Below are 27999 nucleotides of genomic sequence, written 5' to 3'. Positions count from 1 at the left end.
TATCTGCAAGATATTTCATTTATTATATCATCTACAATAGAAAGAAGAGAAAAAGAGTGATTGCAAAGGATGTCTCTACCTGACTTATTTAATTGAACTATAAAAAAACATTTACTTGCAACTTCATGAAACTTGAGAGGTCAAGAGGTCAGTTTTAAATATGTACGTTGTATATACATACGTGTGTGTGTGTGTGTGTGTGTGTGTGTGTGTGTGTGTACGCACATAGGACAAAAAGTATGAGATGGAGGTCCAGCACTGTGACAATCAGAGCAAAACAGAAAGACACGAATTTGAAGTCAGATAGGGTGAAAAAGAAAATTAAATCTTGAGTCAATAGACAGAAATGTCATTGAGACGACAGGGAAAGAGGATGAGTGAAAAGACGGCTGGAGCTAATTAAGCGTTTAAAGACATATTTGCAATTAACTTGAAGATATTTTAACAAGCAAGTTTATTTTGCCTCAGACATGTTCAGTTTATAATCTGCTGCTTACTGTTTATTACTAAAATGTGCATGTTTGGTTTGTTTCATTAAACAGCCAAACTGGCAATCACACAGCATCAGAACTCTTATCTCATTTACCACTTTACCACAGCTGATCTATGTCCTTTTCTGCTTTAGTGCCTCCTCCCAAACCAGAATGTCCACCGCATCTTAATCTTGCTCTGTCACGTAAGGGGTGTAATGACTGTCCTAGAGACCACACATGCTGCGTCTATAATGGTTATGAAGTCTGCGTCCCTCCTGTTCTCAGTACGTCTCACAATGTTTGATTTCTTCTTAAGAGGCTGTGTATTTAATTAAATCTTTTTAAAATTTTAAAATATAAGAAGTAGTTTAAAAATAACATTTAGGCTACATTTACTGCACTCTCTAGTTGGAGTTCTTTGTTTGTACTAATTTATTTTTCCTATCAGCAAAGCCAGGAGTGTGTCCTCGCACGCACCTGACTGTTGGACTGTGTGGTAAACTTTGCTCCAATGACAGTGACTGTCCCGGTAAACAGAAGTGCTGCTCTACCAAATGTGGACGTAATTGCATGGCACCATACATAGGTGAGAGATGAGCAAAGTATTCTTGCACACTTAACCCATGTGTGACCTCATGAAAAAAGGGACCCGTTTTTTTTTAAAACGCTGGGACTTTGGACTGTGTGTTGAATCTTGCTCTCATGACTATGACTGTCCCGATAACGAGAAGTGCTGCCCCAATGGATGTGGACGTGAGTGCATGGCTCCTGTTGGAGGTGAGAGATGAACAAAGTAGCAAAGATCACTCCAAAGTGAAAATTATCTGCATGATATTTCGTTTATTATATCATCTACAATAGAAAGAAGAGAAAAAGAGTGATTGCAAAGGATGTCTCTACCTGACTTATTTAATTGAACTATAAAAAAAACATTTACTTGCAACTTCATGAAACTTGACAGGTCAAGAGGTCAGTTTTAAATATGTACGTTGTATATACATACATATATGTGTGCGTGTGTGTGTGTGTGTGTGTGTGTGTGTGTGTGTGTGTGTGTACGCACATAGGACAAAAAGTATGAGATGGAGGTCCAGCACTGTGACAATCAGAGCAAAACAGAAAGACACGAATTTGAAGTCAGATAGGGTGAAAAAGAAAATTAAATCTTGAGTCAATAGACAGAAATGTCATTGAGACGACAGGGAAAGAGGATGAGTGAAAAGACGGCTGGAGCTAATTAAGCGTTTAAAGACATATTTGCAATTAACTTGAAGATATTTTAACAAGCAAGTTTATTTTGCCTCAGACATGTTCAGTTTATAATCTGCTGTTTACTGTTTATTACTAAAATGTGCATGTTTGGTTTGTTTTATTAAACAGCCAAACTGGCAATCACACAGCATCAGAACTCTTATCTCATTTACCACTTTACCACAGCTGATCTATGTCCTTTTCTGCTTTAGTGCCTCCTCCCAAACCAGAATGTCCACCGCATCTTAATCTTGCTCTGTCACGTAAGGGGTGTAATGACTGTCCTATAGACCACACATGCTGCGTCTATAATGGTGATGAAGTCTGCGTCCCTCCTGTTCTCAGTACGTCTCACAATGTTTGATTTCTTCTTAAGAGGCTGTGTATTTAATTAAATCTTTTTAAAATATAAGAAGTATTTTAAAAATAATATTTGGGCTACATTTACTGCACTCTCTAGTTGGAGTTCTTTGTTTGTACTAATTTATTTTTCCTATCAGCAAAGCCAGGAGTGTGTCCTCGCAGGCACCTGACTGTTGGACTGTGCGTTGAATTTTGCTCCAATGACAGCGACTGTCCCGGTAAACAGAAGTGCTGCTCTACCAGATGTGGACGTAAATGCATGGCACCATACATAGGTGAGAGATGAGCAAAGTAATCTTGCACACTTAACCCATGTGGGTTAAGACCCAAACGGGTCCCTTTTTTTACGAGGGTCACACATGGGTTAATGAATCAAACTGAGAAAAAAATGAAAAAATAAATAATTTGATATACATTTGCTTGGGACTGCGTGGAACTTGAGAGGGCAAGAGGTGGTTTATTTCCAGGAAAGTTGTGTTACATTTCTTCATGATGACCTGGTTGTTTCGGTACTGCAAACACCCTCATGGTCATTAATTCATTTGAGGGTTTAGTAATCTAATGAGATCATATCTAGAGGGAGAGTTTTTCTTTAATGTTTTCTTATTCTTTTCAGTGAAACCAGGAGTGTGTCCTCACAGACGCTTCGATAACATAATGTGTGGCGAATTTTGCTCTAATGATAGTGACTGCCCCAATAATGAGAAGTGCTGCTTCAGTGGATGTGGTCATCAGTGCATGGCACCTTACACGGGTGAGATATGAACAAAGTACCAAACACTCCCTAAACACTTTTCAAGTGGTTTAAGGAATTGTGTAACTAAGCTTATTCTTGACTTTGGTGTGTCTGTAAAGACTGGTACCTTGTCTGAGGCCTCCACATGTGTGCCGAGTACTACTATCGTGATGGTCAGGGTCCAGGACATCAGACGTGCTGCAGGACAACCTGTGATCACCTGCAGTGAGCTCTGCTGCCAATCTATAAAAAAACATCATTAAACTTACTGTGACCATCTCTGCAAATGAATCCAAAGTGCGATAAGCACTTCCTGTTTCTGATGATAATCATGTCTCTCTGATTTTTTTCAAACTGACATATTTGTCTTACAAATAAAAAACGGTGTGTTGGCATTTTATTCTTGTTCTCTTATTTACAACATGCGAGCTTACTTCAGTGTGAAAATATTGAAGAAACTGTGTTTCACTATGAATAGTATATCTGTTCCATTTCTAATTACATAGTTATAGCATGATGCCTCGTGTGTTTCTTCTTTATATATATACCAATAAAAATTGCCCCTCACCTGTTGAAATGTAGCAAGAACGGAAAGTGCTTATTGTCAGAGCACAAAATTATCCAGATGGATTATCAAAACATTCTGTTTCTCACTTGTGTCTCAAACTGGATTTTAAAAGCATTCATTCTTTCACAAATCTTTGTAAAAGCAGACTGCATGACTAGGTGCTTAATTTTATGCACCTGCAATAACTGGACTGAAAACCCCTTAATTCAGAAAGAAAGTGGCCCCATACTTTCATCAACATAGTGTACCTGCTTGAAAGTGCTTAAAATTGACACGTCACTAATGTAATGAGTCAACAAATCAAATGCAACACTTTATGACACTCAAGTAATTGTATTTACCTTAAAAAGTGTAACTAAAATTAGTGCAAAAAATGGTAAAGGGCTTCCCCTTTTATCTACAATCACTAGAATCACTTGGAAAACAAGTGATTTCCTGCTTTGAAATGTAAGAAAAAGAGAAAAGTTCTTTGAAGTGGTGGTGACCAGATGCCTCTCCAAACCACTGGAACACAGCAAGCCTGCTCCACGAATCACCATTAAACCCCCGACCCAGGGACGGTTTTTGAAAGTGTAACCTGACTATGTGAAAACTAAAGCACTGTTAAAACTTGGATTATAGATTTGACATGAGGACATGACTGTATCTGTACTTTATTCGAGTAGTAAACGTCAGTAAAACAAAGGAGCTGATAGTGGACTTCAGCGCTAAGCAGGAGAGGAACTACCAGACCCCCGTCATCAACGAGTGCCCAGTGGAGAGAGTGGACAGCTTCAAATACCTCAGAGTTCACATCACGCAGGACCTGTCATGGTCCTGTCACATCAACACCGTGGTGAAAAAGGGCCGTCAGCGTCTCTACCACCTCAGACGCTTGAGAGACTTCCAACTGCCCTCCAAGGTGCTCAGGAACTTTTACTCGTGCACCATAGAGAGCATCCTGACGGGAAACATCTTAACCTGGTTCGGGAACAGCACCATGCAGGACAGACGAGCTCTACAGAGGGTTGTGCGGTCAGCTGAGCGCACCATCCGCTCCGAGCTCCCTGACCTGCACTCAATCTACAGCAGGCGGTGCTGGACCAAGGCCAGGAAGATCGTGAAGGACCTCAGCCATCCCAACAACAGACTGTTCTCTCTGTTGAGGTCAGGAAAGCGATTCCGCTCCCTGAAGACCAACACAGAGAGACTGAGGAGGAGCTTCTTCCCGCAGGCGATACGGTCTCTCAATCACACCACCACACAGTACTGACCCACACATATAGTTCTTACACACACACTGGACATTCTGGACATTGTTTTCACTTCATCACTTAAATCACTTTAAGCACATTTGCACTGCACAAGACATAATGTGGATTGCACAACACTGGTCACTATATTCTTCATTACCAGTTGTACAGCTGCTGTTATTGTGTATATATATATACATATTTATATTTCTTCATACATTCTTATATAGTTCTATACTGTGTATTGTGTATTTTGTTGTACAGTTATTTTATTTTCAACTTTAATTTATATATTTATCTTATTCTTTCCCAGTTAAATTTACCCTTCATTCTAATTTGTGTTGTACAGTTATTTCATTTTTAACCTTAATTTTTTATATTTTATTCCTTCCTAGTTAAATTTACCCCTTTTAATTTTACATATTTATTTCCTATCTTATTCATAGCCTTTTCCTTTTCCTTTTCTTTTTCTTTAGGTCACAAGCAGTTGTCTAAGCATTTCACTGCATATCGTACTGTGTATGACTGTGTACGTCACAAATAAAATTTGAATTTGAAATTTGAATTTGAATTTAGTTCTTTCCTGACAATTTTTTGCCTTTTCTCCTTACATTTTCAAAACATGCTTTTTACTTTTGGTTTGATGCATTTGACGGGAGTTATCATTTCCTGTCTTTAAACAACAAACCAATTTGAGCCTGAAAAATAATGCATGAAAGGCAATTCTGTTCATGTATTAATCACCAGGATATGTGGCATGTCCATTTGACAGCTGGTACTTTTTTCACTTTTACTTGAGTGAAGAAGCTTAATCGGTACTTCAACTTTTACTAGAGTCGTTTTTTTTTAGTAGTTTTTTTTTAACAATAGCATCTGTAATTCTACTTAAGTACAGAATATCTGTACTTTTGCCAACTCTGGTCATGAGATGGTAAGGACTACAGATGAATTTAAAAATAAAAAAAGAAAGAAAGAAGGAGCACAGGAAAATAGTGAAGTGCCAGGGGTTGAAGGAACAACTGAGCAGATGTGGATGTCACTTATATGATACAGTTTGAGTTTGTTAATAAGACAAAGCTGAACTGACTTTGTCCATTTTGATGTTGAAACTAAATAGTTCAGATCAGAAAGCTTCTCTGACCATATGAAGGTCTGTATATCAGGCCTGAAGTGGAGATCCCACAATTGGAGACGGCACCACAACTTGATCCCCAGGATTAAACTGACGATGTTTTGTGCCACAATCATTCACACTCTTCATTCCAGTCTGTGCCTTTTGACATAAAACCAACTACAAACAATTGGCGTCTAAATCCATTCACAATGACAGCCAAGGTTTTAAGTGGTTCTGAATCAACCCCATTATCCTTTAATGCAGCCAAGGGTCCATGCGCACTATGTCTGAACACAAGCTCATTAGGGCTCAAGCCTGTGCTCTCCTGGACTGCCTGTGTGTGTAATGTTTATGAGAACTCCTTACTGAAACTGGATGTAAATATTTGACTCTGTTTCTCATCTTAACATAATACCTCTCATAATGCATTCTTGAATGATTTTTTCATCGTTTAGGGGGAACAAAACCGATTGCTTGGTAGACCTGTCTTAAATTGTTTCATTACAGAAGACTGTTCCTTTTCTTAAATACAGGTTATCAGCTTAAAGCATTAATTTTTATCAAAAGCATTAGTTATTAAAAAAATGTACAGTCGCTAAAGAACATAAGTTTTAAGAAATTATAAAAAAAAAAATCTTGCTACTTGGTCCTTTGATCTTAAGAATTTAAAAATATGGTTAATTTTTTAATGCATTTTGGCCAATGTTTTTTAACATGAGGGATAAGGATCCTTTTTACTGCGCTGTGTTGTATTGTCCTCCCTGACTAATAACAGTTTGTTATGAGTCTTTCCTTTTAAGTCAACGTTTGCGCCCGTTTTTAAACTTTCATCCCTGGATAAATGCCAGTACTCGCTGTTTAAAGTGTTCTTTGAAAAGTTGATCTCTTGTGGAGATCAACTCGTTTACACATCCATCTCCATCCTTTAAAGGAACTTTTGTTTTGTTTTTGTCAGGGCTCTGTGTGCGGGCAGGCGGAGGTGAGGATCCAAATGCAGGACTCGGAGGCTGAATACAACTCAAAAACCTCAGCTTTCTTGCTGGCAGAAAACAAAACGCGAACTGAACAATGAATACTGAGAACAGAAACACACAGGCACAATCTGAGAGTACAACACGACACTGAGCAAAGGCAAACACAGGGCTAATATACACAGGGGAGTAATCAGGGAATGGGAAACAGGAGAGAGACACAGCTGGGAGAGGTTAGGGCTAACGAGACAGGGGGAGCGAAGCTGGACACACTGACATAAGACATAATCTTTCAAAATAAAACAGGAACCAATAAACAAAGACGCAGACTAAGAAACATGGACTTTACACGGGCAGAATTAAACCTAACCCAGAATAAGCTGGAACATACTAAATATCATCATCATCACCTGACAATAGATCAAGACAATAACCAAAAATACAAAATCAAACCAAAACATGAGAACTCAAAATGCTGGGTCAGAACTGACCCAGAACCATGACAGTTTTTTTCAACATTTCAGTAATACATGTGAGGGACGCCTATTTTTTTCAAACCTGGCTTCAAAGAGCAGAGGTAATCCTGAGGTATTATTCAGCAACCTTGGATTATGAACTCCTTCTTAACCAGCTTTAACAGTTCTTTCAAATTAGGCTGTAAAAGCCTTCTTGTTGTTTGTTTATCGTTGTTGTACTCCAGCTTTTTACCTGTTTGGTTACCTGAGTTTTCAGTGTTAGCTGACTGGATGAAAGCATCCTTCTGTTCTCACAAAATTTGACCTGCACCTTTGCTCAAAAATGTGTTTCACTCTGACTCTGTGTGCTCAATATAATCAAGGATCCACTAGAATCTGCTTGTTTTAAGAATCTTATATATCCACTCACTTAAAAAGAACAAAAAACAAACAAACAACAAACAAACAAAAAACCATTTAGCTAACCTTAAACAATACCATTTACTTTTAAGAGTTTAGAAAAGGTTACAGCTGTGCAGCGTACAGCTGTTTTACACAAATACAGCGTTTGTGAAAATGTCTGTTGTGTCATTGAGCTCATTTCAGTGAAACAGCTCTTCTCAGTGAAGTGATGAGAGACAGTGTTCTGCTTTTCTGACGATGGACCTGACCTCTGCCTTTTATACTAGTGAACACCACATTACTTAAAGTATTATTTATAAGTGTTCATTTGTCTCATCATAAGTACATTTACTTGTTTTTGTTAGGAATGTTTCCCCACTTTTGATCACTTTGGACTATTTCTTATGCCATAAAAGAACTGCTTAAACACTCAAACCTTACATGTAGTACAAACATATTGTGTTTTGGGCTGGTACTGTACATCCTGACAGAGTACAGTAGATTATGTGTGCTGGCACCACCTTATCACAATCAGGGGACCGAATCAGATAGTCTGGCCGTCCAGTCTCCCAGCAGAGTGATCTGAAATCTAATACAGACTAAACTGTGTATCACCTCATGCTCATGCAGAAGGAAAATACAGTTGTGCAGACTCATATTATCTCACTAAGTTGTCCCTATCACGTCTCTCATGGTGAATGGACCTCACGCAGTGATGTTTCTGATGTCTCATAGAAACAGACGAATCATCAACAACAGATAGAAGAAGAAAAGTTTGTGCAAGAAATGAAAGAAAAAAAAACTTAAAACGCATTGATGGTAATGTGATCAAATATAGTGCATTAATTTGTTATCCTAAAAAAACAGCAAAATCACTTAGACTATTAGAGACTGAATGGAATTCTAGTAAGAGGTGAACAAAAACGAGGGATATCTATACAACCCTGAGGAAGAACAAGGAGAAAAAACAACAATAAAAAGACGATAAAGAACACTTTACAGCTAAGGATAATTTTGTTATATGAATGTCATAGTGAGTTGACTCCTCCTTTTCTAAAGGCACATTCTGGTCCTATCTGAACCACAGGAACAGAAAAAATAAAAATAAAATAAACAAGGATACAAAGCACATAAAGAAACAAAAGATATTGTGATTGTGTTGTCCAGTTCTCTTTCTAAGAACTTTTAAAAATCTTGGTTACCAACAAGGTTCAACAGTATAAAAATAAAGTTAACATTGGGATAAAGTGGTGTTAATTTCTCCATGACTATGTGGTTGTTGTCATGCTGGATAATAAAGATAATGAAAACTGCCTAGTGGTTTGACTAAGATGTAAACACAAAATTTGTATCATCATTTGAGCAACAAGGAACATAAAAAAACTAAATGTGTGTGATATGAAACCTTATCAGACAGAATATAAGACCACAAGCACAGTGATCCATCATCCTTTAACTGGCTGCTCAGTCAGTGGTTGCGGACAGTCTTTTTTAAAAAAAAAAAAAGAGGTGAACATGGACAAAAGCTCGTCTACAGTTTGTATATTGATTGCAGCACTTTGTGCATTGGTGCACTTTGGCACGGCTTTTTCTAGGGTGGAACCTGAACCTGACGTTTTAATAAGTGAGTTTCTTTTGAGTATTGTTTCTTTCTGAAATGTGCATGTTTGTCACCTCAGCTGTCACCTGATTTACCACAGCTGATCCATATCCTTTTTTGCCTCACTGCCTCGGGCTACTGTGGCTCAAGAGTTGGCAGTTTGTCCTGTGATCTGATGGTTGCCGGTTCAAGCCCCAGCTCGGACAGTCTTGGTCGTTGTGTACTTGGGCAAGACACTTCACCTGTTGCCTACTGGTGGTGGTTGTGGTACCAGTGTCCGGCGACCTCAAGACATTTTGATTGATTTGCTGCAGGGTTCAATAAGATTTTTCAGAGGGACAACCTAACGCACACTCTGGTTAGAGTTCTTGGTCACTTTTGATTTCTCATTTCTTTCAGCAAAGCCAGGAGTGTGTCCTCGCAAACGCTGGAACTTTGGACTTTGTGAAGAATTCATTGAATCTTGCTCTCATGACTATGACTGTCCCAATAACGAGAAGTGCTGCCCCAATGGATGTGGAAATGAGTGCATGGCTCCTGTCGGAGGTGAGCATGTTTGGTTTGTTTCATTAAACAGCCAAACTGGCAATCACACAGCATCAGAACTCTTATCTCATTTACCACTTTACCACAGCTGATCTATGTCCTTTTCTGCTTTAGTGCCTCCTCCCAAACCAGAATGTCCACCGCATCTTAATCTTGCTCTGTCACGTAAGGGGTGTAATGACTGTCCTAGAGACCACACATGCTGCGTCTATAATGGTGATGAAGTCTGCGTCCCTCCTGTTCTCAGTACGTCTCACAATGTTTGATTTCTTCTTAAGAGGCTGTGTATTTAATTAAATCTTTTTAAAATTTTAAAATATAAGAAGTAGTTTAAAAATAATATTTAGGCTACATTTACTGCACTCTCTAGTTGGAGTTCTTTGTTTGTACTAATTTATTTTTCCTATCAGCAAAGCCAGGAGAATGTCCTCGCACGCACCTGACTGTTGGACTGTGTGTTGAATCTTGCTCTAATGACAGTGACTGTCCCGATAACGAGAAGTGCTGCCCCAATGGATGTGGAAATGAGTGCATGGCTCCTGTTGGAGGTGAGAGATAAACAAAGTAGCAAAGATCACTCCAAAGTGAAAATTATCTGCAAGATATTTCGTTTATTATATCATCTACAATAGAAAGAAGAGACAAAGAATGATTGCAAAGGATGTCTCTACCTGACTTATTTAATTGAACTATAAAAAAACATTTACTTGCAACTTCATGAAACTTGAGAGGTCAAGAGGTCAGTTTTAAATATGTACGTTGTATATACATACATATATGTGTGTGTGTGTGTGCGTGTGTGTGTGTGTGTGTGTGTGTGTGTGTGTGTGTGTGTGTGTGTGTGTGTGTGTACGCACATAGGACAAAAAGTATGAGATGGAGGTCCAGCACTGTGACAATCAGAGCAAAACAGAAAGACACGAATTTGAAGTCAGATAGGGTGAAAAAGAAAATTAAATCTTGAGTCAATAGACAGAAATGTCATTGAGACGACAGGGAAAGAGGATGAGTGAAAAGACGGCTAGAGCTAATTAAGCGTTTAAAGACATATTTGCAATTAACTTGAAGATATTTTAACAAGCAAGTTTATTTTGCCTCAGACATGTTCAGTTTATAATCTGCTGCTTACTGTTTATTACTAAAATGTGCATGTTTGGTTTGTTTCATTAAACAGCCAAACTGGCAATCACACAGCATCAGAACTCTTATCTCATTTACCACTTTACCACAGCTGATCTATGTCCTTTTCTGCTTTAGTGCCTCCTCCCAAACCAGAATGTCCACCGCATCTTAATCTTGCTCTGTCACGTAAGGGGTGTAATGACTGTCCTAGAGACCACACATGCTGCGTCTATAATGGTGATGAAGTCTGCGTCCCTCCTGTTCTCAGTACGTCTCACAATGTTTGATTTCTTCTTAAGAGGCTGTGTATTTAATTAAATCTTTTTAAAATATAAGAAGTAGTTTAAAAATAACATTTAGGCTACATTTACTGCACTCTCTAGTTGGAGTTCTTTGTTTGTACTAATTTATTTTTCCTATCAGCAAAGCCAGGAGAATGTCCTCGCACGCACCTGACTGTTGGACTGTGTGGTGAACTTTGCTCCAATGACAGTGACTGTCCCGGTAATGAGAAGTGCTGCTCTACCAGATGTGGACATGAATGCATGGCACCATACATAGGTGAGAGATGAGCAAAGTATTCTTGCACACTTAACCCATGTGCGACCCTCGTGAAAAAAGGGACCCATGCATTTCACGAAATTTCACGAATGCATGGTACCTATGTATGGTGCCATGCATTCATGTCACACATGGGTTATCTAATGAGATCACATCTAGAGGGAGAGTTTTTCTTTAATGTTTTCTTATTCTTTTCAGTGAAACCAGGAGTGTGTCCTCACAGACGCTTCGATAACATAATGTGTGGCGAATTTTGCTCTAATGATAGTGACTGCCCCGATAATGAGAAGTGCTGCTTCAGTGGATGTGGTCATCAGTGCATGGCGCCTTACACGGGTGAGATATGAACAAAGTACCAAACACTCCCTAAACACTTTTCAAGTGGTTTAAGGAATTGTGTAACTAAGCCTATTCTTGACTTTGGTGTGTCTGTAAAGACTGGGATCTGTACCTTGTCTGAGGCCTCCACATGTGTACCGAGTACTACTATCGTGATGGTCAGGGTCCAGGACATCAGACGTGCTGCAGGACAACCTGTGATTACACCTGCAGTGAGCTCTGCTGCCAATCTATAAAAAAACATCATTAAACTTACTGTGACCATCTCTGCAAATGAATCCAAAGTGCGATAAGCACTTCCTGTTTCTGATGATAATCATGTCTCTCTGATTTTTTTCAAACTGACATATTTGTCTTACAAATAAAAAACGGTGTGTTGGCATTTTATTCTTGTTCTCTTATTTACAACATGTGAGCTTACTTCAGTGTGAAAATATTGAAGAAACTGTGTTTCACTATGAATAGTATATCTGTTCCATTTCTAATTACATAGTTATAGCATGATGCCTCGTGTGTTTCTTCTTTATATATATACCAATAAAAATTGCCCCTCACCTGTTGAACTGTAGCAAGAATGGAAAGTGCTTATTGTCAGAGCACAAAATTATCCAGATGGATTATCAAAACATTCTGTTTCTCACTTGTGTCTCAAACTGGATTTTAAAAGCATTCATTCTTTCACAAATCTTTGTAAAAGCAGACTGCATGACTAGGTGCTTAATTTTATGCACCTGCAATAACTGGACTGAAAACCCCTGAATTCAGAAAGAAAGTGTGGCCCCATACTTTCATCAACATAGTGTACCTGTGTGCTTAAAATTGACACGTCACTAATGTAATGAGTCAACAAATCAAATGCAACACTTTATGACACTCAAGTAATTGTATTTACCTTAAAAAGTGTAACTAAAATTAGTGCAAAAAATGGTAGAGGGCTTCCCCATTTATCTACAATCACTAGAATCGCTTGGAAAACAAGTGATTTCCTGCTTTGAAATGTAAGAAAAAGTTCCCTCTAAGCCTGAAGGGAAAAAGAAGAAATACACACATGTAAAGGAAGCTCTTAAAACATGTGATTATCCTAATTGGGCTTTCATCAAGTAAGCAAAGATGCACAGAAAAGAAGATCAGAGACCAACTAGGGAGGATAAGAAAGACAAACGCAACAACATTGTCATCCCCTATGTAACCGTTTTATCAGAAAAACTCAGGAGAGTCTTCTCCAAGCACGACATCACAGTTTACTTCAGACCCAGCAACACACTCAGACAAAAACTGGTTCATCCCAAACACAAAACTCCTAAACACAATCTTAACAATGTAGTATATGCTGTACAGTGTAGTGAGAAATGCCTAGACCTCTACATTGGAGAGACCAAACAGCCACTTCATAAACGCATGTCACAACATAGAAGAGCCACCTCAAGACTCAGCTGTCCATCTACATCTAAAGGACAAAGGCCACTCCTTCGAGGACACCAGTGTTCACATTTGGGACAGAGAAGAAAGATGGTTTGAAAGAGGAGTGAAAGAAGCCATTTATGTCCACTGTGAGCGACCATCTTTGAACAGAGGCGGTGGTTTACGACACCAACTGTCAGACGCCAATACAGTTTTAAGATCACCTCCCAGACGCCTTAACACCCACTCACCTGATGAGAGGTGTAACATCTTCAAGCAACTTAAAGAAGTCCAGACGCTTTTCTTTCCAAGCTCCTTAGCCATATTGTGAAAAATGCAAAACAAATTGAGGTAGACTAAGTATATTAGTTAAAGACTGATATTCCGCTATTTAGCGCAAGATAAACAAGTTAGTTTGCTGTAATGTCACAGGTTTAAAGCCATAGTTCGGTTATATCAACTAGATATAGTTGATATGTGTGACCCCCCTTTTGTGAGTGTGGACATTTCCTCTCGTTGCTCTTTAAATGCTTTGCTTCTTTTATTGTTTTTTATCGATTTTTATGCTTATTTTTTCCCTTTTTTCCATATGAGCTTACCTGCGATAGCTTCTGGACACTTATAGATCATTAGGACTAAAGCGTTCTTAACAGAAACAGCAACATTTTTATAGTTACCGTATCTTCAGCGCTCCGTGTGTCTGTGGCCTACACACAGCTAAAGCCTGATTACAGCGTCTGGTCACCGAACAGCCTCAATAGCCTGGAAAGGTGCTAACCGCTAGGCTAACTAGCAACAAGATGCCTTCCCTCTACACAGATGACTACCACAGCCTCCTGCAGAAGATTGCAGTACTGGAGACAAAAATTCATCGCTTAGAAGTAAACGTGGAGGTAAATGGACTGTGTGGAGATGAAACAACCTTGCTTTTGATTCAAAACAATGGCGATGAGCAAGCTAGTACACAGCTAAGGAGCACAGATAACATGACCAAGAAAGTAGACTCTGTGCATTATAAAAAATCCTCAAGCAATAATCCCCCCTTGGACTGTCTTGGTGCAAAACCAAGACATAAATCATGTCTCCTGGAAGGGGGAGGACGTATCACAGGCAGGGCACAGCGAGCTGAAATCTCTGAAACCGACTGGCCTTCACTTCCTACGAGACAGAAGCTCTTCTACCCCTGTATACGGGAGGAAACAGGACTGGACAACCGTGAATAGGAAGGTTAACAACAAACCTCCAAAACAACTGAATGTGAAACTGCAGAACAGATTTGCTCCACTATCAAAGGACCCTGGATCTATATCGGACAACCATCCATCTAAAAGTAGCGAAGTAAGGTCTGAAAATCTGTTGAAAAGTAAAAGGCCACAGGGAAAGCTAAAGGCTAGGCCTGAAACTCTGATTGTGGGTGACTCTGCCGTAAAGGATGTACAAAGGATGTGCGGTAAGAACACTAAAGTCCTCTGCTTTCCTAAGGATATGGTCAACAACCTGAAGGAGAGAATTCTTCAAATTGCAGATGAATATCCAACTGTGACAAACATTGTTCTGCATACAGGGTCAAACAATGTGTCCAAACAACAGACGGAGGTTCTGAAACCGGACTTTACTGGATTATTAAATACAGTAAACTCTCTGAATGCAGCTGTATTCATCAGTGGACCTTGTCAGGTTTATATTGTTGATTGTCATTTATGCTTAGAGTTTTATAATCAATGTCATGTTGGTAGAGGTTTGAGCCTTAGTAGTCTGTGGAGACTCTGTGTGCCTCCCAGATCACTCTGGCATGCAAACACAACTTAAGGTCAGGAGAGAGGTTATATCTGCTTTGTTACGTCCCCACAGGAAAGCCAGGCGAAGAGGGTGGGGGACAGTAACAGTTGGATCCGGGTTGAAATGAAAAGAACGCCAGGCAGAGGTAGTTACCACAAAATATATCTTTATCATAATCAATTAATTCAAAAGAACTTTGCCTACTCGTGTCTTGCTTTTGCTGTGTAGTAAATTGTCTTGAACGTTCCAGCGAATAGGTTTAAGCTACAAACCTATCAGACCTGTACCGCTCGTCAGAGGAGGAGACGAGCGATTCGGCAGGTTGTTTGCACTGAATAAATGGCTTATATCAGCATGTACTGACCACTCAGTGCATTTTATCAACAATTTTAATATTTTTTGGGAATGCAGGCATCTGTTTAAAGCAAATGGATTTAATTTTAACAAGTCAGGGGTGAAACTGTTCACCTCCAACTTGTTTTATTCCATACGTCATCCATCTGTGCTTGGTGCCAAGGCTGAGATAAACAAGGAATTATCTCATAAAGAGGAACAAACAGTACTCCAAGAACAGACAAAGCCCAGCAGAAACCTTGAGGAGGAGCCTCATCTGCCCCCACCTGGGATGAGCTTCAGAAAGGAGAGACATCAGAGGGGTCCCTATTTGCCTCCAACTCTCTCAACAACACCAACAACCAGGACCAGGGACCATGACCTTCCCTAGTCCCCCAAACCCCTGACAGGCCATCAGCCTCCTCCCGCTCCCTTTCGACCTCCTCGCCACACCTGAAATTCACTGAGGAGATGATGGAGCGGGTCAATGCTGGGCTCAGATCTACCCCCCAGCCCAATCCCTTTTTGTCCCCCATGAACCCCCCACCAGAGCAACCAAAGGTTCGCCATCGAGCCCCGCCTTCAACAGAGCAATCGAAGTTACATTGCCCAGCCTCGCAAATACGGCACAGCCTTTTTTAATGATCTCAGTGAACTGCTGTCTGTGATCTGTGTTGACTGTGTAATTATTGTTGGGGATTTTAACATCCATGTGGACAACCCTCAGGACAAAGGGACTAAAGACCTGAGTAACATTCTGGGCAACTTTGGGCTGACTCAGCATGTAACAGAGGCCACACATAATAGAGGACACACTCTTGACCTACTGATCTCCAAGGGCCTGAGCATTTCGAAGGTTACTGTGTCTGATGTGGGCCTGTCTGATCATTACTGTGTTTTCTTTGAAAGTAAAATTTCAGCCCACACAAATATATCAACAACAGTAATCACAAAACGGTGTATAACTGAATACAGTAGTGAGATATTTAACCATGTCTTCCCCTTAACACCTGGCCTGTCCAGAGGTTCAGTCAATGAGCTCGTCAATAGCTTCAATGCTAAAATGTTAAATGTAATGGACACTATTGCTCCCATTAAGGTGAAGGTTATCTCTGGAAGGAAAAAGTCTCCCTGGAGAAACTCCACACTGGTGAAAAATGAAAAAAGAGATTGTAGGAAAGCTGAGCACAGATGGAGAAAAACAAACCTCCAGGTTCATCCATCCATCCATTCGCTTCTGCTTATCCTCCTCCAGGTTCATTCCAGTTATAATTGTGAAGTTTCTCTTTATAGATGTCAATCTATAAAGAGAAACTTCGCAATTATAATTTACAACTGAGGAGTGCAAGGAGGTCCTACTTCTCTGACATCATCACCAAAAACAGTCATAATGCTCGGGTCTTTTTTTCTACAGTTGACAGGCTAACAAACCCTCCTGTGTCAGTGACAGCTGAACTTCATTTGACATGGCCTGCAATGACTTCGCCAAATTCTTCACAGACAAAATCCAAAAGATTAGACAAGCAATTGGTACATCAACAGCATATTCAGGATATGTACCGTGTCCACCGAAAAACTGTTTAAACACCATGAAACAGTTTCACCCTATTAACAGCAAAGACCTGGAGGACATCTTAGGTCAACTGAACTCCTCTTGCTGTTTAGATGTCCTGCCAACACGTTTTTTCAAAAAGGTCTCAAAGACTTTGGAGTCAGACCTGTTACAGATCGTCAACTTTTCTTTAATATCAGGTGTGTTTCCAGAACCACTAAAAACTGCTGTAATTAAACCTATACTGAAAAAGGACAATCTTGACAAGACACAAATGAACAACTACAGGCTGATCTCAAATCTCCCATTTTTAAGTAAGATCATTGAAAAAGCAGTTTCTCAGCAGCTCAGTTACTTCTTAAAACAGAATAACTGCTATGATGCCTTCGAGTCAGGTTTTAGACAGAACCACAGCACTGAAACCGCTCTGACCAAAGTGTTTAATGACATATGTCTGAATACAGACAGTGGAAAAATGTCAGTCTTAGTTTTACTGGATCTCAGTGCAGCATTTGATACAGTTGACCACAACATATTACTCAAACGACTGGAGAACTGGACAGGTCTTTCAGGAACTGTACTAAACTGGTTCAAAACATACTTAGAAAACAGGAAATACTTTGTATCAATAGGTAACTTCACATCTGAGCAGACAAGCATCACATGTGGAGTTCCCCAAGGTTCCATCTTGGGACCCCCTCTGTTTAACATTTACATGCTCCCACTGGCACAGATTATAAAGAACAACAAAATAAACTATCATAGCTATGCAGATGACACAAAAATATATATCACAATGTCACCAGGAGACCGAGGCCCTGTACAGGCTCTTGGTAAATGCATTGAGGAAATTAATGACTGGTTGTGCCACAATTTTCTCCAGCTAAACAAAAACAAAACTGAAGTAATAGTCTTTGGTGCCAAAGAAAAACGATTACAGATCACCAGAGAACTTCAATCTATACACCTAAAAACCACAAACCAGGCGAGAAATTTGGGTGTAGTGATGGATGCAGACCTAAACTTAGAAAAACACATTAAGACAATAACAAAATCAGCTTACTACCCCTTCAAGAATATTTCAAGGATAAAAGATCTGATGTCTCAACAGGACCTACCTGTCCGTCAGAGGATAGACTTTAAAGTTCTGATGCTGGTCTATAAAGCTCTGAATGGTTTAGGACCAAAATACAACAGTGACCTCCTGACCCAGTATGAACCTTCCAGATCCCTCAGGTCATCTGGATCCGGTCTTTTATCAGTTCCCAGAGTCAGAACCAGACACGGAGAAGCTGCATTCAGCTTTTATGCTCCATATATCTGGAACAAACTCCCAGAAAGCCTCAGATCAGCTGAAACACTCATTTTGTTTAAATCCAGGTTGAAGACTCACCTATTCTCAGCTGCGTTTGAATAAAGCACCAAATCCACACTTTTAAGCTTAAATTTCAAAACTTATATTTTAACTACTGATTTTATCTATTGTTCTGATTTTATCTACTGTTTTTTTTAATCAATTTTAAATCATGCTTTTGTTGTTTTTGTTTTTTAATGTCTCTGTAAAGCACTTTGAATTACCTTGTTGTTGAATTGTGCTATATAAATAAACTTGCCTTGCCTTGCCTTGCCTAGAGGTGAATCTGAAGTTAAGTTGATGATGCTGAGATTTATTCACCAAATTGCACCTTCATACCAACTTTATAGTGTCTAATATAAAGACAGCAGTCTAGAGGATTGAAATCAGCCAGGACAACTCATGAAACATCTGTTAAATTAAGGTGTGTAAATCCACAAAGAGGAGTGAACCTCAGTAGGCCAGCTGATTACAGCCCGTACACTAAGAAAATTAACTGGAGCTCTCAATAGAAGTTATTGTGAACTGAGCCACTACAACTGATTCCTCCACCTACTGAATCCCAGTTTAACCTCTTCCCTACTCATTTTCCTGTTTACAGGTAAAGGCACCCTCTACGTGGTAGCCAAAAGAAAATAGAGCTATTTTTTTCTTCTTTGCTAATGTCTTACTTTACTGATTCAAGCTGAGTGCATTCTTTAGAATTAAAATACAGACTAACATAAAGTTTGTATTCCCATAAAATAATATTATTTCATCATTACATTAATGTAGAGCAAGGTTCTGTCGGCATGCCATAAAAATGGGTGGTAGAAAGGTTCTTCAAAGAGCTACTTTTACTTTCTTGTTTTGAGTGCATTTCACAGCTGGTACTTTTTCACTTTTACTTGAGTGAAGAAGCTGAATCAGTACTTCAACTTTTACTGGAGTATTTTTTAACAATAGTATCTGTAATTCTACTTCAGTACAGGATGTCTGTACTTTTGCCAACTCTCGTCATGAGACGGTAAGGACTACAGATTAATTTTGTTAAAAAAGAAAGAAAGAGGGAGCACAGGAAAATAGTGAAGAGCCAAGGGGCTGAAGGAACAACTGAGCAGATGTGGAAAGAATAAAGAAAGAGCAGGACACAGCACAGCAAGCAAAGCCACATGAATGGTCCTGTCCACTGTAAACGAGACAAACTGATCCCTGATCTGAATGCACTCTAGATCATTTTTTTCTTGTGCCATGACTGAAAATTATGTATGTTTTTTTTCCTGTCAAATATCTGGATTGTTTCAAACAGGTGTTAGTTCACATGGGATAAGTGAAGACTTTTTAAAAAAAATTCCCATATGGTTGTCAGAAAGGTGTTTATGGCTTTTAAGCAGCTTTGATGCTTTGAGCTGGTTCTAGGCCCAGCCATGAGTTGCCCATACCACTTGGTCTGATCCATTTTGAAACACGTAGCAACCTATAATAATGGATTGGATTTATATAGCGCTTTTCAAGGCACCCAAAGCGCTTTACAATGCCACTATTCATTCACTCTCACATTCACACACTGGTGAAGGCAAGCTACAGTTGTAGCCACAGCTGCCCTGGGGCAGGCTGACAAAAGCGGGGCTGCCATATCGCGCCATCGGCCCCTCTGGCCATCACCAGTAGGCGGCAGGTGAAGTGTCTTGCCCAAGGACACAACGACCGAGACTGTCTGAGCCGGGGCTCGAACCAGCAACCTTCCGGTTACAAGACGAACTGCCAACTCTTTGAGCCACGATCGCCAATTATGCGAATATTTTGTTATTCACATAATTATCATATGGAGCAGTTGGAGAAATGCTGGGTTTCCCAGCAAAGGGAATAAGGAGGCCCTGGACGGAACGCCCACAGCCAACTGAGGCAGAGGCCGGCCATCCAGGACGTGTTCAGGGCCTGCTGATGCCACAGCATACAAGGCCAAAAATTTAAAGAGACTACTTTTTGTTTTTATGTTTTCGAAATTTTTTCTGAATCATTTGTGATATTTATCTTGAAAGGTGCTATATAAATACAATTTTACTGACTTACTTAATGTATTCATTTTGTCTCATGATGGCTTTTCATTAGAGCTATTTCCTTACTTCTAATTAGTTTGGAATACTTTTTACAATTGATCTACAAATGCAATAAAAACATGTTGGGTGTTACATCACGAGACAGCAGTAAATTTTGTGTGCTGGCGCCATTTTATCAGAGTCAGGGGACCCAATCTCATACTCAGGCAGAAGGAGCTCAGTGAGACTTATCTGAAGATCTGAAATCTAACACACACTAAGCTGTGTGTCAGCTCATGCAGAAACAAATTGTAATTGTGCAGACAATCTCACGAATTTCTCACTGTTCCTACTGTCACAGATATGACATAGTGATGTTTCGTTGGTATCATCTACAACAGATAAAAGAAGAAAAAAGTGACAAATTTGCAAAAAGCCTGTCTGGAACTTGGTAGAAAGGCTAAACAGACAAGAAATGAAAAAAAAAATTCAAATGCAGGTATATGGATTTGTTTAGAGTCAAAATATTAATTTGTTATCCTACAAAACAATAATGTCATATACATTAGGTGAGACTGAACAAAATTCTGGTATCAGAAATAATGGATATGCGTACAATAAATACTCGTTGTTAAATGTGATTTAGATAACTTCATAGCTTCATCTGAAGAACAGGAACAATCAAAAAATAAACAAGGACACAGTGTACACAAGGAAGCAGGGGACTGAACAAGATAGTAACAATTATATATGAGAGAACAAGGAGAAATATGTGATTCATTTGATACTTTTATAAATCGTAGGTACCAACAAGATATAGCAATATAAGAAAGTCAATTGTGGGAAAAATCTTCTTAATGTTCTTCATGAGCATGTCGTTGTTGTCTTGCTATATGAAGAAGATATTAAATACTGTGTAGATGTTTTACTAAGATGCAAACACAAGATTCATATTATCATTTCAGCAACAAGGAACGTAAAAAACAAAATGTTTCTGATATGACACCTTATCAGAGAGAATATAAGACTACAAGCACAACGATCCAGCATCATTCAACTGGCCACTCAGTCAGTGGTTGTGCACATTCTTTTGAGCAAGAGGTGAACATGGACAAAGGCTGTTCTACAGTTTGTGTATTGATTGTAGCACTTTGTGCATTGGTGCACTTTGGCACTGTTTTTTCCACAGTGAAAACTGGTGGCATTTTCACAGGTGAGTTTGGGTTTTTCTTTTTTACTTAGACGTGTTCAGCTCATAACTGTCTTCTTAACAATTCTTTCTGAAATGTGCATGTTTGTTAGTTACTTATATGGTCTGTTTGGGGACCACACAGCATCATAACTTTTGGCCCAATTACCACACCTCATTCATATCCTTTTCTGCTTCACTGCTTCTTCTAAAACCAGAATGCCCACGCCATCTTAAGCTTGATCAGTCATGTAAGGGGTGTGAGCACTGTCCTAGAGACAGACTTCTTGAGAGAGGGTGTGGAGTAAATTTTTGGTCAAACATTCTCAGTTTATAAAATGAGAGATAAAAAAGTTTCTTCAAGTTAAATCCACATTTACCACCCTCATTCCGTGAAACAGAATTCAAGAAAAACAGAAGAGGAAGAGGAGAGAGGAATTTGCTGCACTTCAGGAATAGCTGCTGCACAACAAAATACTGTGATAGTGACTGGCAGGGTCAATGCATGCAGACAATATAACAGCATGCAATCTTTGACCACAAAAATGAAACACAGCACTAAAGTAAAGTGAAAGGAAAGTGAGATCAAACACAAACACTGCCTGCTTACGGATCCTTTCTGAAATGTGCATGTTTGATTTTGTCAAACAGCCAATTTGGCGACTGCAAAGCATCACAACTCTTATTCCTCACAGCTCATCCATGTCCTTTTTTGCTTTTCTGCTTCTTTCAAACCCAGAATGTCCACGCCATCTTAATCTTGCTCTGTCACGTAAGGGGTATGAGGACTGTCCTAGAGACCACATATGCTGTGTCTACGATGGTGAAGAAGTCTGTGTCCCTCCTGTTTCCAGTATGTGTCACAATGTTTAATTTCTTCTTAAGAGGGTGTGGTAAATTTTTCATTGAGTCTTCTCAGTCAGTAGAATGAGAGAGAGTCTAAAAATCAAATAAATTCCAGTAAAATCCACATTTACTGCACTTTCTGATTAGAGTTCTTTGTCTGCACTAATTTCTCTTTCCTTCCAGCAAAGCCAGGAGTGTGTCCTCGCCGGCGCTTGCACAACAGGCGTTGTACTAAATCTTGCTCTAAAGACAGAGACTGCCCCAATAATGAGAAGTGCTGCTCCAACGGATGTGGACATGAGTGCATGGCTCCATTGTCAGGTGAGATTGAACAAAGTGACATTTTAACAACCAAGTTTCTTTTGACTCAGATTTGTTCAGCTTATGATCTACTGCTCACGGTTTCTTTCTAAAATGTGCATGTTTGTTTTGTTTTGTTAAACAGCCAAACTGGCAATCAGACGGCTTTATAAGACTGACTTCATTTACCACAGCTCATCCATGTCCTTTTCTACTTTACTGCTTCCTCCAAAACCAGAATGCCCAAGCCATCTTAATCTTGCTCTGTCACGTAAGGGGTGTAATGGCTGTCCTAGAGGCCACATATGCTGTATCTGTGATGGTGAAGAAGTCTGCGTCCCTCCTGCTCCCAGTACGTGTCACAATGTTTAATTTCTTCTTGGTGTGTGTGGCAAATCTTTGGTTAAACCTTCTCAGTTAATAAAATGACAGATAATAAAATTTCTTCAAGTTAAATCCACATTTACCACCCTCTCTGGTTAGAGTTCTTTGTCTGCACTAATTTCTCTTTCCTTCCAGCAAAGCCAGGAGTGTGTCCTCGCCGGCGCTTAGACTTTGGACATGGACTGCTCATTATAACATTTTTCAGTTGTCTGGTTTCATTACTAATATTAAACACAAGCTATGTACCATACACGCCACTATTGGAGCATGGTTGAAAATGAAAGTGTGTCTTAAATGACATGTTATTAGAGAGACTGCAAATCTGTGAGCACAAAGACCCGGCATCCACTAACTGGCCTTCTCAGCCTGTGGTTGTGCACTAGTACACAGACAGTATTTTTGCACACAGGAGCACATTCCTTTGAGCAAAAGATGAACGTGGACAAACACTGATCGACTTTGTCAGTTTTTTGTTTGTTCTGCTAGAACTTACTGCAAATTAACAGGCAAATTTTCTTTGGGGGGGGGGCTCAGATGTGCTCAATTTATAATCTGCCTGCTTACGGATCCTTTCTGAAATGTGCATGTTTGATTTTGTCAAACAGCCAATTTGGCGACTGCAAAGCATCACAACTCTTATTCCTCACAGCTCATCCATGTCCTTTTTTGCTTTTCTGCTTCTTTCAAACCCAGAATGTCCACGCCATCTTAATCTTGCTCTGTCACGTAAGGGGTATGAGGACTGTCCTAAAGACCACATATGCTGTGTCTATGATGGTGAAGAAGTCTGTGTCCCTCCTGTTTCCAGTATGTGTCACAATGTTTAATTTCTTCTTAATAGGGTGTGGTAAATTTTTCATTGAGTCTTCTCAGTCAGTAGAATGAGAGAGAGTCTAAAAATTAAATAAATTCCAGTAAAATCCACATTTACTGCACTTTCTGATTAGAGTTCTTTGTCTGCACTAATTTCTCTTTCCTTCCAGCAAAGCCAGGAGTGTGTCCTCGTCGGCGCTTAGACTTTGGACATTGTGCTGAAATTTGCTCTAATGACAGAGACTGCCCCAATAATGAGAAGTGCTGCTCCAACGGATGTGGACATGAGTGCATGGCTCCTGTCATAGGTGAGATATAAACAACATGACAGTTATCCACAGGATATCAACTGCTGCAACACATATCACGTTGCAAGTTGCAAAAAGGCTGTCACTGACCATTAATTTGTGCAGACATAATTAAATATAGGAAAATATATATACTAAGATTAATAATTTAATATATGTATACTTGGGACTGCACGAAATTTGAGAAGGTGAAAACTTGTGTTAATCTCCTTTTTTTGCTTGGGGGTAAGTTGGGTACTGAACAACAAAAACCATTAAGACTCTTGTAATGATGCAGTATCAGACTGCACAAGTCTTGTCTGATATATGGGAATTAGAGTGTAAATGTGGGGTGGTAATATGAATTTAAACTAGACTTCTCCAGGAAACTCATTCCTTAGCAGGAAGAAAGAGGTCCAATAGCATCATTCCGTGAAACAGAATTCAAGAAAAACAGAAGAGGAAGAGGAGAGAGGAATTTGCTGCACTTCAGGAATAGCTGCTGCACAACAAAATACTGTGATAGTGACTGGCAGGGTCAATGCATGCAGACAATATAACAGCATGCAATCTTTGACCACAAAAATGAAACACAGCACTAAAGTAAAGTGAAAGGAAAGTGAGATCAAACACAAACACTGCTGCTCATTATAACATTTTTCAGTTGTCTGGTTTCATTACTAATATTAAACACAAGCTATGTACCATACACGCCACTATTGGAGCATGGTTGAAAATGAAAGTGTGTCTTAATTGACATGTTATCAGAGAGACTGCAAATCTGTGAGCACAAAGACCTGGCATCCACTAACTGGCCTTCTCAGCCTGTGGTTGTGCACTAGTACACAGACAGTATTTTTGCACACAGGAGCACATTCCTTTGAGCAAAAGATGAACGTGGACAAACACTGATCGACTTTGTCAGTTTTTTGTTTGTTCTGCTAGAACTTACTGCAAATTAACAGTCAAGTTTTTTTTTTTTTTTTGGGGGGGGGGGGGGGGGGGGGGCTCAGATGTGCTCAATTTATAATCTGCCTGCTTACGGATCCTTTCTGAAATGTGCATGTTTGATTTTGTCAAACAGCCAATTTGGCGACTGCAAAGCATCACAACTCTTATTCCTCACAGCTCATCCATGTCCTTTTTTGCTTTTCTGCTTCTTTCAAACCCAGAATGTCCACGCCATCTTAATCTTGCTCTGTCACATAAGGGGTATGAGGACTGTCCTAGAGACCACATATGCTGTGTCTACGATGGTGAAGAAGTCTGTGTCCCTCCTGTTTCCAGTACGTGTCACAATGTTTAATTTCTTCTTAAGAGGGTGTGGTAAATTTTTCATTGAGTCTTCTCAGTCAGTAGAATGAGAGAGAGTCTAAAAATTAAATAAATTCCAGTAAAATCCACATTTACTGCACTTTCTGATTAGAGTTCTTTGTCTGCACTAATTTCTCTTTCCTTCCAGCAAAGCCAGGAGTGTGTCCTCGTCGGCGCTTAGACTTTGGACATTGTGCTGAAATTTGCTCTAATGACAGAGACTGTCCTAATAATGAGAAGTGCTGCTCCAACGGATGTGGACATGAGTGCATGGCTCCATTGTCAGGTGAGATTGAACAAAGTGACAGTTATCCACAGGATATCAACTGCTGCAACACATATCATGTTGCAAGTTGCAAAGAGGCTGTCACTGACCATTAATTTGTGCAGACATAATTAAATATAGGAAAATATATATACTAAGATTAATAATTTAATATATGTATACTTGGGACTGCACGAAATTTGAGAAGGTGAAAACTTGTGTTAATCTCCTTTTTTTTGATTGGGGGTAAGTTGGGTACTGAAGAACAAAAACCAACCGCACAGGAGCACATTCCTTTGAGCAAAAGATGAACGTGGACAAACACTGATCGACTTTGTCAGTTTTTTGTTTGTTCTGCTAGAACTTACTGCAAATTAACAGGCAAGTTTTTTGTTTTGGTTTTTTTTTTGGGGGGGGGGGGGCTCAGATGTGCTCAATTTATAATCTGCCTGCTTACGGATCCTTTCTGAAATGTGCATGTTTGATTTTGTCAAACAGCCAATTTGGCGACTGCAAAGCATCACAACTCTTATTCCTCACAGCTCATCCATGTCCTTTTTTGCTTTTCTGCTTCTTTCAACCCCAGAATGTTCACGCCATCTTAATCTTGCTCTGTCACGTAAGGGGTATGAGGACTGTCCTAGAGGCCACATATGCTGTGTCTATGATGGTGAAGAAGTCTGCGTCCCTCCTGCTCCCAGTACGTGTCACTATGTTTAATGTCTTCTGAAAAGGGTGTGGATTAAATATTTGGTTAAATCTTCTCAGTTAATAAAATGACAAGTAGTTTAAAAATAAAGTTTGCACATACAAATTGTGCTAGATCTTGCTTTGATGACAGAAACTGTCCCTTTATTCTGAAGTGTTGCTACAATGGATGCGGACATGAGTGCATGGTACCAGACATAGGTGAGATACGAACAAAGTGGCAGTTATCTAAAGCAGCGGCCCCCAACCTTTTTTGCCCCACGGACCGGTTTATGTCTGACAGTATTTTCACGGACCAGCCTTTAAGGTGCTGCGGATAAATACAACAAAATAAAACAAGTACCAGTACCCAAAAAAGAAAATTTATTCATAACACACTGGAAAAGAGCCAGGGAAACCGATTTAATGATAAAAACGATAAAAAATAACGAAACCCTAAAAAAACTATAAATTTCACACCCGAGCTTCAACTCTCGCAGCCCGGAACCAAACGACTCACGGGCCTGTACCAGTCTGTGGCCCAGGGGTTGGGGACCGCTGATCTACAGGTTATCTGTTATCATGTCATCTACAATAGGTAGAAGTCAGAAAAGGCTGTCTCTAACAATTGTGCACAAAAAATAGAAAATGTTTAATTTCATACACATTTCCTTGAGATTGTATGAAACATGAAAGAGTGAGAACTTTAAAAAAAAGCTTGTTAGTCTTCTTTATGACCATGTGTTTCTTTGTGTACTGCAGACCAGAGACTTACTGCTGTCATTTTGTGTGAGACTGTATAAGTTTTGCCTGATATTTGGGAACTGGAGTGTACACGTTGGGTGGAATCTAACTTGAAATGAGAGATTAATCAACTGGATCTCCATGAGAGTCATACCTTAGTCGAGAAGAAGGAAGTGCAGTAAGCATCCTTCAGAGAAACAGGGTGGCCACAGCCTAAAACACAATCAAATGTTTCACAATTTCCAGAAACTCTTAGAAGAGATTTTTATTAATTTACTGCAATTCAGGGTTCAATAAGGTCAAAGGATATCTTTCAGAGGGACAACCCACCACACTCTCTGGAGTTCTTGGTCTATACTCATTTCTCTTTCATTTCAGTAAAGCCAGGAGTGTGTCCTCACAGACACTTGGGCCACGGACGTTGCCTTGAATCTTGCTTTAATGACAGAGATTGTCCCTTTTTTGAGAAGTGTTGCTCCAATGGATGCGGACATGAGTGCATGGCTCCCTACAAAGGTAATAGATGCACAAAGCAGCCAAGACCCTTTAAATAATTCACCAAGTGGTTAACGGTATTTTGTAACTAATCATATTTTTGGGTTTGGTGTATCTGTGAAGGCTGGCTGCTGCCCCCTGCCTGAAACCACCTCCATGTGTGCTGGTCAGTGTCCAGGAGAGCAGAAGTGCTGCAGGACATCCTGCGGTCATGCGTGCAATGAGCCCCGCTGATTAGAAAGTACCAAGTCAATCTACATTAAACATCTTTACAAATTTACTGTGGCCTTCTCTTTAATGCAATACTTTTTTTCTTTCTGTAATATTATTAAGACTTTCTTTTTCTGATGATGACAAATGTTTTTGTAAAGGCAGACTGCGTGGCTAGGCACTTGATTATATGCGTCTGTGACAACGGGACTGAAAAAAACACCTCAATTCAGAGAACAGGGAGTGTGGCTCCAGACCTGCTGCTTTTACTTAAATCTACTTCAAAACAAGTGAT

At 39.6% G+C, this 27999-nt stretch overlaps 2 protein-coding genes across 2 annotated transcripts; both read left to right on the top strand.

The window, feature by feature from the left end:
- The first annotated feature begins 44 nt into the window (after positions 1-44).
- On the top strand, positions 45-27999 carry LOC101470228 (WAP four-disulfide core domain 2). The gene is made up of 17 exons (XM_076878377.1): positions 45-757; positions 10122-10259; positions 10969-11100; positions 11257-11394; positions 11593-11730; positions 11832-11848; positions 21185-21383; positions 22099-22212; positions 22389-22526; positions 22744-22857; positions 23583-23696; positions 23873-24010; positions 25162-25275; positions 25452-25589; positions 26155-26268; positions 27378-27515; positions 27618-27999. The coding sequence occupies exons 1-17, from the start codon at positions 607-609 to the stop codon at positions 27638-27640; spliced, it is 2058 nt and encodes a 685-aa protein (XP_076734492.1). The 5' UTR covers positions 45-606; the 3' UTR covers positions 27641-27999.
- Positions 966-3223, top strand: wfdc2 (WAP four-disulfide core domain 2). The gene is made up of 5 exons (XM_076878105.1): positions 966-1250; positions 1937-2068; positions 2225-2362; positions 2704-2841; positions 2943-3223. Exons 1-5 carry the CDS (start codon positions 1097-1099, stop codon positions 2957-2959), a joined length of 579 nt encoding a protein of 192 aa, XP_076734220.1. The 5' UTR covers positions 966-1096; the 3' UTR covers positions 2960-3223.

This window comes from Maylandia zebra, linkage group LG20 (assembly GCF_041146795.1).
Source record: "Maylandia zebra isolate NMK-2024a linkage group LG20, Mzebra_GT3a, whole genome shotgun sequence".
Classification (NCBI taxonomy): domain Eukaryota; kingdom Metazoa; phylum Chordata; class Actinopteri; order Cichliformes; family Cichlidae; genus Maylandia; species Maylandia zebra.
The sequence above is the reverse complement of the archived record's forward strand: the minus strand, read 5'-3'. Positions and strand labels throughout refer to the sequence as shown.

Excerpts from the sequence above, each read along its gene's own strand:
- LOC101470228 (XM_076878377.1), top strand. The coding sequence starts at position 607 with ATGTCCTTTTCTGCTTTAGTGCCTCCTCCCAAACCAGAATGTCCACCG. Across the intron at positions 758-10,121 it reads CTGCGTCCCTCCTGTTCTCA|CAAAGCCAGGAGAATGTCCT; the intron begins GTACGTCTCACA and ends TTTTCCTATCAG. Across the intron at positions 23,697-23,872 it reads CTGTGTCCCTCCTGTTTCCA|CAAAGCCAGGAGTGTGTCCT; the intron begins GTATGTGTCACA and ends CTTTCCTTCCAG.
- wfdc2 (XM_076878105.1), top strand. The coding sequence starts at position 1,097 with ATGTGTGACCTCATGAAAAAAGGGACCCGTTTTTTTTTAAAACGCTGG. Across the intron at positions 1,251-1,936 it reads GTGCATGGCTCCTGTTGGAG|TGCCTCCTCCCAAACCAGAA; the intron begins GTGAGAGATGAA and ends TTTCTGCTTTAG. Across the intron at positions 2,363-2,703 it reads ATGCATGGCACCATACATAG|TGAAACCAGGAGTGTGTCCT; the intron begins GTGAGAGATGAG and ends TATTCTTTTCAG.